The 9,795-nt window shown below is 40.7% G+C and overlaps 1 protein-coding gene across 1 annotated transcript; it reads left to right on the top strand.

Annotated features, from left to right (window-relative positions):
- The first annotated feature begins 4,388 nt into the window (after positions 1 to 4,388).
- LOC127363981 (E3 ubiquitin-protein ligase RNF186-like) lies at positions 4,389 to 7,278 on the top strand. The gene has a single exon (XM_051401015.1). It carries the CDS (start codon positions 5,351 to 5,353, stop codon positions 6,005 to 6,007), a length of 657 nt encoding a protein of 218 aa, XP_051256975.1. The 5' UTR covers positions 4,389 to 5,350; the 3' UTR covers positions 6,008 to 7,278.
- Positions 7,279 to 9,795: the final 2,517 nt, after the last annotated feature.

Below are 9,795 nucleotides of genomic sequence, written 5' to 3'. Positions count from 1 at the left end.
ACAACAGTTGTAATATTATAGAAGTAAAAGTAGAGCACTGCGGGGTTCAGGTCTCAATGGAGTCACCCATGCTGTGAAGGAGTGCATTAGTCAACAGGCTACTGTAAAAAGCTTTGCAGTGTATATATATATATATATATATATATATATATATGCTATTATTTCTCTTAGGTTTAATCTATGCTGTTTGGGCAGTAAGCACGCTGCAAAGAGCCAGAGACTCATTTTTCTTTATCACCAAAAGCATAGAAGGAATATTTAGGTTTATTGCTCCACCAGACAGCACACACACACACACACACACACAATGGAGGTCAGGAGACAAATATGGCGTGGATGCGTCGGATTTTCACCGTGGAGAGGAGGATCTATTTTTTTCCACGAGTTCCAACCTCACCCCACGCAAAAAGCTCTGCGCAGTCATCTCATAGTTGCACGAAATGAACAATAGGTGCTGCGCGGACCCGTGGTTGAGCCACACGGCGGTGTAACACATCCGTGCAAATGGTCGATTATAGACACAGAGAACCACATGAGGGATCATTTGACTTTTCTGAAGCTCGCAGAGTTGTGATAATTATGATAATTGGGCGTGTTTAATAGACCGATACATTTTTTCCCCTTCTCCCCCAGGAGTAAGAGCATATACTGGCGGACTCTGTTAGGAGGCCTCCTCAACCTGCATTCCATGAATCACTGGTTGGTCATGGCCTCTATAAGACAAACTGATGCATCATCAGAGCTGACATTCTGGCAGATAATTAATTGATCACCATTAGTTGTATTTATTTGCCAATAATTGTCTAAACAATAATCAAGAAAAGATTATGGTCACAGCCTCCTGTAGATGGATGAATGGAGTCTTCAGTGTGACAATAAAAATAAGCAAAGCCAGCTGCTTTGGTGCTGCTACTGTTCAATACAATGTAAAAAAAAAAAAAAAAAAAAAAAACTACACATTTTGATGGGGCACAGGAGTTGTAAGATGACTTTTTTAATCTCTATCTAAAGTTTCATTTTTCTCTCCCTTTCATTGCAGTATCCCACAGCATGTGGCCCAATATAGTTTCATTTCTTCTATAAGACTTTGTGTAGGAAAAAAAAAAACGCAGTGGACACAGAACATGTGGAAACATTATATGTCCATAAAAGAAGGAATGGGGGGGAAGAAAGTTATCATACTAAAGTTCGACTATCATGAAAAGGATATTGGATCTACCATGTCAAATCAATTAGTGGGGTAAGCTGAGTCAGAAATGTGCTGTGGTGGTGGACAAAATGCATCAAAAATTAAGGACAAAATGGCCCCGAAAAGAAATAGCGTGTTGCATGTACCAGGCATATGCACAGAATAAGCCAGGGGCTTTCAAGGCTATATTTCTGAAACCGTACACATAAAAAAACAGAGAGTAATTTGCTCTGCATCCACTAAAGATAAAGTTGGCCTAATAGCAATGTAGACAGTTTGTGATAAGGTCCTAGACTGCGTCAGAGTAAGGCCTTCTTAGACCACTGTAAAAATCTCCATTCTCTCCAGAGCGACTCACAACACTGCTGCATTCATGATCAAACCATCAGATCAAATATAGATAGGCATTTGTAGGTAATCGAATCATCACAGGGATCTTCTGACCATAAGATATAGGGAGTCAACTTCTGAGCTAACAAGCCTCAACTCAGAATTAAAATAGTCAGTCATGCATTCCTTACTCTAAAACTGTAACTGTAGTAGAAAAAATAGAGCTCTAGCTTACTGTGACAAGAATGACAGACACCTTGACCTGATAGCCCTAATTTGCATTATTCATTGAATTTATATTGTGGTTTTAGCTCGTTAAAATAACAGTTGTAAAACAGCATGTGCTTAACCTTTATTAGTCTTCAGAGAATCATGCCACTGCTGTGAGGGAATTTCAAATAATGCGCCATAATATCAGTTTCTATGCTGAGGTCTAATTATAGTCGAGGCTTGGACACAGAGTATGGTTCCTACTGCCAGTTCTTTCTTTGTAATATTGTAAACACAGATTTAGGAAAAGTGTAGTATACTATTTCTTAGCCTCATGTTATGCAGATACAGTTCTTAAATAAAGCTGAGGTCAGTATGCGGTCCTATGCTGTAGTCGGAGTTATAAGTGAAATAAGGCCTTCATTAAACACGTTTTCTAAAAACTATTCTTGTGTAACATACAAGATGAATTCTTTATGCATTAAACCTAAATGCAACACACTCGGTTTTATGTTAACACTGGATAGATGAGACCAGTAAGACTCAAGTGGGGTTATGATGCCCTTCAAAAATCAGTGGACTGCCTCTGATTTTATTTTTGTTTGTGATATATCATCAGTTGTGTTTGATGTTTTTGCAGCAGTTCAATGATTCAAAAGAGCTTCGCATCACAAAGACTACAGAGCAGATGTTGTGTGAAATAGAAGAGACACATTTAAAGAATGGCCAGGCCGACATTTAGATAAGCATCTCAGAAACGCTGCATCATGAGTATAAGGAAATCCACTCTGTGATTAGTAGCCTTGGGATGTTACTGTTACACGGTACTTCCAAAAGAGGCACTGTTTTTCTGATGTGTTTGATCTTATCAAATACATGTGACCCACAACACTTCAATGGGAACTCAAACTGAGTGTAATTCTTATGACAAAGACCCATGAGGTAAACCCAGGTGAGTGAGAGAAAAGAAAAAGAGATGCAGAGAATTTACATAAACATACAGCCTCAGGGCACGGTTCAGCAAATGAGGACTGAAAAGAGTGAGCTAATAGTTTATGGTCCCATGATGAACGTGCAGTGTTACCTCCTAAGATTTTTATCTGTCCTCTGCTACGCCTTCACTTCAGTGTGGGTGTGTGTGTGTGTGTGTGTCTGTAAGGGAAGAAAGGTATTTGTTATCTGGTGTTGTGACAACATCATGAAGTGGATTTTGTGCTTCCCCAAAGAAACTGGATGCATTTTGATAGAAATCAAGCAATACATTTAAGACATATTCCCTACAATGTTATGTTGAGTAAAAACATCATTGGTTGATAATGAGTAAGTTTGGAAGTAAGCAAGTGTGAATAATAATGCTGTATGATAGGTGAATATCTGCAGATCTGGAATGTTTTGCTTTGAAATCACAAAATATTTACGACACACTCAGGTCCTTTGCTGGAAATGGTGTTTTGCAATATATACACATAAAACACAGCATAAAATCAAAATAAAATATGTCAAATATCACTTGACAGACAGACTGAATTGTCTTTATATCATTAAATATCAATTAGATAAACATTTTTGAAACTGAAAACAAGTTTAAAAACCTTGCCATTGTTCTATATTTGTCTTTTCAGACATTCAGTTTAAATATTCCCATTATGTTTCCATACTTGAATATATTTGATTGCTTTTGAATTATTTTACATTTGTAAAGTTAAACAACAATCATGTATGTTATCTTTGTCACCGACTGTCTTCTCACCTTCCAAACTTGCTTCTTAAAGGAGGCCTAATGTAACGAGTACTTTTAAAGAAGCGTCTTTAATCTGATTATTCTGTTTTCCTTAACAACTGTAACACATTGCACTGACTAAACTGCTCAAATGTGATGGATTGCATGTAATTATATGTATCTGTAATCCAGTAAGAGACAACATGTCTCTGCCTAACCCTGCATACATTCACTGCACAAACATGCATGAATACATTCAGCCACTAGAGGGCACATGTTAGCTCAATTCATGGGGGGCACATCGTACAGCTCATACTGTATGTTGTCTGTCTGCTACCATGAAACCCACCAACCTCTTTTTCACAGGGATATTTATCTAATCTGGTTTTCATGGTGAAGTTGTCTAAAGACAGATTACTTGACTTCATTAGGATTTGTCTTTTGCTATCATGGGTGAAGAAGTATTACATAATGTTGTTTTTGAATCATGGAGTATAAATTGGCTGTATGACATACTGTCTGTTAAGCAGAAATCACCAATGAATTGATTTTCCAGCAGGGGAATCAATGTGTTCGATTATTTCTGCTTTCACAAGAATATTTCAAAGTACATTTTAAGGTCTACAAAGTCATATCTAGATGTAATGTGACAGTGGTTTATTTATAGTATGGATGCTTCAGATGTTATCATGTGAGTGATGAGCTTGATGAGCTCTTTCTACTGCCAAAAAGGCACATGTAAATTCTAAACCAATCAAGAGATAATTATCAAAAAACAAAAGACTTACTGAACTATTTGGAGCTAAAAGGGCGAAAGTGCACTTAAAATAAGTTTTTTTTTAAAAGGTTTAAAAAATATATATATATATATAGTCATCCAAATGTTTTGAAGTTTTAATATAAAAGGTCGATTTTAAATAAACACAGTCAGGACAAAGTATGGGCATTTTTTATTCTGGCTCTCCTGCAAAGTTGGTCAAATGCCCCTCTGGTTCTCATCCCACCCCATGATTTTCCCGACTACAAACATTAAGTTGTGTAAGACAGGTCTATATTCATGGCTTGCCTTTGAAAGAAATGGTAACAAAAATACAAAAAAATTTCAGTCAAAGCACTGTTTGTAGATGTGGAATCACATTTTAGCTGAAATATGGTCGTATGGAGTGGTTAGTGAGCTATGGGAAGTAAAGAAATCTGTGGAAATATGTAGAAGATGAGGCCATGTACCACTTGCACGAAAGGGGAACACCATTTTGCAAATGCAAGAGGGCAACAGATCAAACATATAGACTGATATCTACATATGGGCATAAAGCGTATGAAGATGAAGGACAGCAGGGCGGTGAGCTGCAGCTGGAGGTGTCACGGCGCTGCTCGGAGCTGTCCACTGCCTGTGGTGCTGAAAGGCAGAGGGACAAAAACCATGGCGCACTTTTCTGCCGCTGCAGGCGCTAAATTCTGATTATACGGTTAAATAGGCCTATTAAATCCACCTTGTACACATGACCCACTCTTGTGACAAATCAACCTGGTGGCAAACACCAAGTTGGGAAATCAATTTGCACTAGTCTATCGACAGGGGGGGTTTTTTGTTTGTTTTTTTGCGGTAAACGGAGATTTAGTTCTGGTAATATGATCGCAATAAAGGCTATAGTCTGTCCCTGTCCACGGGTTATACCCCGGGCCGGTTACACAACATGTGTCTGATCGCACAACCGGATGGAGCTGCGACAGCTGGGGCACTGACTCATACCGGGGGATGCAGAGAGAATCTTTCTCACTTTCATACGTCTTTATTTCCTCCTGGCCATTTTCTCCTCCAGAAATCCTCCTCGGTATGCTCTGGGAATTGGATCATCAGTGTAAAATGAAGCAGTTTCCTTTGCCCAGTTAGACGGAACATGGCGGAGGCGGTCGACGCGGGAGGCGAACTTGGCTCCGCTCCGCCTGACGCGGGTGACTCGTTTCCCAGTGAGGGATACGAGTGCAAAATATGTTACAACTACTTCGACCTGGACCTCCACACTCCCAAACTGCTGGGCTGTTCGCACACCTTCTGTCTGCAATGCCTCGACGCTCTGCACTCCCGGGAGGGTCGAGGATGGAGAATCGGCTGCCCCTTGTGTCGCCACCGAACTCCGGTACCGGAATATCGGGTTCACAACCTCCCCGACAACACCGCAATGACCGATGCGCTCCCGCTTCAAACGCAAGAGCCCGTGCACTCATCAAACACAGATGTCCAGACGGGTCCAGCCGTCTCTTTGGTCGCCTCCCAAGAGGGCGACGACAGCTGTCAGACTTGCAAACAGGTTGCGTTTGCGACCGGCTGTGCGTGCGCCATCTTCTCCTTCCTGTCCATGGTGGTGCTCTTGTTTCTGGGCCTCATTTTTGTACACAACTTCAATAACACGACGCCTCCCGTCGGCCCTGTCTGTTTGTTTGCTGCCAGTGTTCTCGCCCTGTTCTCGCTCATTCTCACCTGGCTAATGTGTATGATAAAGTACAGACCTGAAACTGAAGCAAGCACCTTAAGTTCCCTCTCTTATGTAATGTAATCCTCTGGCTACAGAGGGAACACACACTTAGCCTGGTCAGTATTCTAAAAGGGAACTCTGTTTATTTGGGTCTATGTGCTTAGACATCCTTATAGTCAGTACTTGTGCACATGGAGGAATGGCTCTAACTAATGATCTTGCATTGGGTTCCAATATGTGACCATCCAGTGCAAATTCTGAGAGAATATCACACATTAAAGTCCAAGTCTTCAGCTCAATTACCCAAAATATTATTTCATGTCACAGGTGTAAATAACACTATTTATGATGGTTCAGCATCCTGGTATTGTGCATGCTGACTCGCTGTCACACTGCCATGGCTTACTGGGTCAGAGCCAGTGTTAACGTTAACCTGTTCCATTCCTACTATGACTCAAAATCTCTTGCAAAAAAGTTGACTTTACTGTCTGTAGTCCATAAATCCGATATAAAACCATATCTACAGCAAATGGAGTAAAAGTAAACTAATACATAGGTTTGGATACAGTATGTGTGAAGCTTGTCTTTGCTTATTTTACAAAATGAACCTTTTGTATGCAACTCTACAAATTTTTAAATGCACTTCAGCTTCCTGCTTGTACAGGCATGTTTGCACAGAACAGAAGGCTTAAAATCACTGAAAGAGCACTTTAACTGGTCTTGCTGATTAGCAACATTAGCAAACACTGACTTGAATAATAGGAAGACTGCTCATTATACTCTCCTCCCACATTTGTTTCCTGCTCTGATATTATTCATATGACAGATTTCATAAGGTGCTTGGAAGCTACTGTGCAAACAGGTATATAGTATGTGTACTGTGTGTATGTGTCGAGCTGTCGGTGTGTGACTGATTTATTATAATCCTCTTGTGCCATCACCGTCATTAACAACACAACCTATTGTGCCAGTGACAGAACCTGTTTATCCCATAACCACCTCTTCTGTCATTACATTGACTCCCTGTGGTGGACCAGGTCTGCAGGGGATCCCAGGCCAATGACCCTGAGGGGACATGAGCCTTCACAAGATGAGAGAAGTAACTTTGGGGTAGGGGGCCAAAATAAGCAGTGTTGTAAAGTAGTGAGACAATGGAAGTGCAGATGACCTCCTGGGCCCTTAAATCATCTGATGGGCTTAAGTTTGCTTTTCAAAGTCATATAAAATGCAAGATGTGAACTCCACTATTAGCTTGGTCCACGCCCAGGTCTTAGGTTACAGGGAAGTGTGCAATAAAAGAATGTATTATTGAATTTCTGTGGATTTGTTTTATATAAATTATGCCCCAAACACATTCTCTTCTCGCCCATCATTTCACATGTTTTATAAAAGTACAAACACCTCTGTCAATTCACTTATGATTCAAGAAAATGTCTCTATTTAGATTAGGTATCTGCTGGATCCCAATAACACAGTGGGTATTTATCTGTACTTAGTGTTGTTTTAAGAGGCGACACTGGTCCCAGGAGTTAAAATCCATCTCTTTCAGTTCTCTCAAAGGGATTCCTTCATTTGGGTCATCCAGTCAGTGAGTAATGCCACTTAAATGCCACCGTGACAAAAGCTTGAGAAAGAGGAGGGGTGGCAGACTTCCACTGGGAGCCATAGGCAACACTGTGTCTGGGGCAGAGAGTTTCATTTCACAGGGTCTGCAGGGCTTAGAGTTAAAGATTACTTTGAAATCTGCATCCCCTACCATCAAACTCTACCACTTATAGCCCACCCTCCCTCCTCCCTGCAGCCGTCATTCCCTCTCTCCCGAAAAATAAAAAGCTGTCGCCACAGAGCAGGGGATGAGTTGGGAGCAGATCCTCTTTGATGACAGAGAAGGATCCTTTTGTTCCATAATCCCCCTGCAAACCCCTTCCCCCCCTCCCTTTCCTTATAAGTCCAACTGGACGCCAAAGGCCTTCATAATCAGCCAGGGGCTCAAAAGTTATTAGTTCACTTGTTTTACTTTAAAAGACTGGAATGTAACAGGGATGTCTTAGTGGGACACATCTTGCAAAAGTACAGAGTTTTAAGTCAAGTCTCATTGTGGTCTTTAGTGTGTGGAGCATCAAGAACTTAGAAGAAGCATATCATTAAGTAAATACCCTGACAAGTCACATGACACTCGTCAGTGGTTGTCATAGGTGGATCCCAAGGGAACAGTTGTTAGCCGCTGTGCATGCTGTCAAGACAGACGGGGTCACCCAGAAACAGACAGTTCCAGGATACATTTCCTCTCTTCCTGTGTCTTGCCTTCAAGTGAGTGCAAAGTGTGTCCTTGTGTCATTATCAGATTGGACACACACATTTCACAGAGGAGATGAAAGTGTTCCATTTTCGCTCGTAACATCTGCCTTCTGATGGTTTGTGTCCCATCAAGATGACCTCAAAGACATAGCCCGAGGAGAGCGATTATCACCATACGCACTCTGGTCTCGTCATGTGATCACATGCTTGTGTGAATGTTTGTGCCCAAGTGTGTGTGTGTGTGTGTGTGTGTGTGTGTGTGTGTGTGTGTGTGTGTGTGTGTGTGTGTGAGAAAAAAGAGGCATGAATTTGTGTGTTTGCGTGCATGTATTTTAGAGAATATATCTGTGCAGACATATGGCCTAATATGCATGTCAACTCTCCAAAGAGCAGTGATAAGGGATCAATGTTGAGGGTCAAAGTGTCAAACACAGCTTACCGAGCCATTTCACTTTCAAGACGTTGCCCTTCAGATGTCAAAAAAAGACTTGCTTCTGTCCTGAACACTCACATGCAAACACTGTTGGATCTTCACTCTGTCAAGTTGAGACAAATAGCATTATGAAAGAGAGCAGTGCAAGGCCCTTACTAAAGAATAAATGCTCACTAACTCCCTCTGGTGTATAAAAGTGTGAATGCAAGGATACGATGAAACATACATACATACATACATACATACATACATACATACAGTTTAAATTGTAAAATCATTAAAACTATTTTAAAAAATACATTTCATATAAACATAACTTTGTTTGTTTGTTCTTGTTTTTAAATTGCTTGCTAGTTCAGTTACAATGTAGAGCCATCTTTTTTTTTCAAATGGCCACCAGTAACTGTCATGGGACCAGGCTATATTGATTTTCAACAGTAGCAGTATGACTAATCAACACACTGTTGCATGCAGCTCTATCAGGGATGATGCCTGTCAGATGATTGTAGTATAAGGAAAAAAATATCCTTAAGTATCAGTCTGTGTTTTTGATTTATAATTTGATTTTTTTAGGGGTTTTAAGTTAAATCTGGGGATTGAGGATTGTCCTCCCCCAGCTTCCTCGCTGGCTGCAGCTATTCCTCCTCCATCTATCCACTCCACATCCATTTTTCCTCATCTTGATCGTTCTCTTCTCCCTCGTCATCCCATACTGACGCAAACAAATGAGAGGATGGAACCTCGACTGCGAAGGAAACAAGGCCAGAAGGGACAAGCTGAGGGAGAAGTACAAAGAGCTAAGGCCAAAAATAGTGGTGAGACAGACAGCTGAGAGGAAGGGAAAACTTTCACTGTACTCTAAGTCCAAAACAACTGACAGCACTGCTGACAATTCTTACACCCCCTGAATCAGTGCTGCAAATGACTAATACTACAATAGTTTTTATGAAACTTTATTGTGGTAAAGCATGATAAAGCATCTTTATGTCTATACTTTTAAATACAATTGAGACTGTCGTGCAAAAGCCACTACAAATCCTGATAACTATACCCGTGAGTTATAGTTAGGTATTCCTGAAGTAAAGATGAGAAAAATGTGCATTAGCACCACCAGCTGCTGAGAGTACATTTTACTTAT

This window comes from Dicentrarchus labrax, unplaced genomic scaffold (genome assembly GCF_905237075.1).
Source record: "Dicentrarchus labrax unplaced genomic scaffold, dlabrax2021, whole genome shotgun sequence".
Lineage (NCBI taxonomy): Eukaryota > Metazoa > Chordata > Actinopteri > Moronidae > Dicentrarchus > Dicentrarchus labrax.
This window is presented reverse-complemented; position numbering and strand designations above follow the sequence as displayed.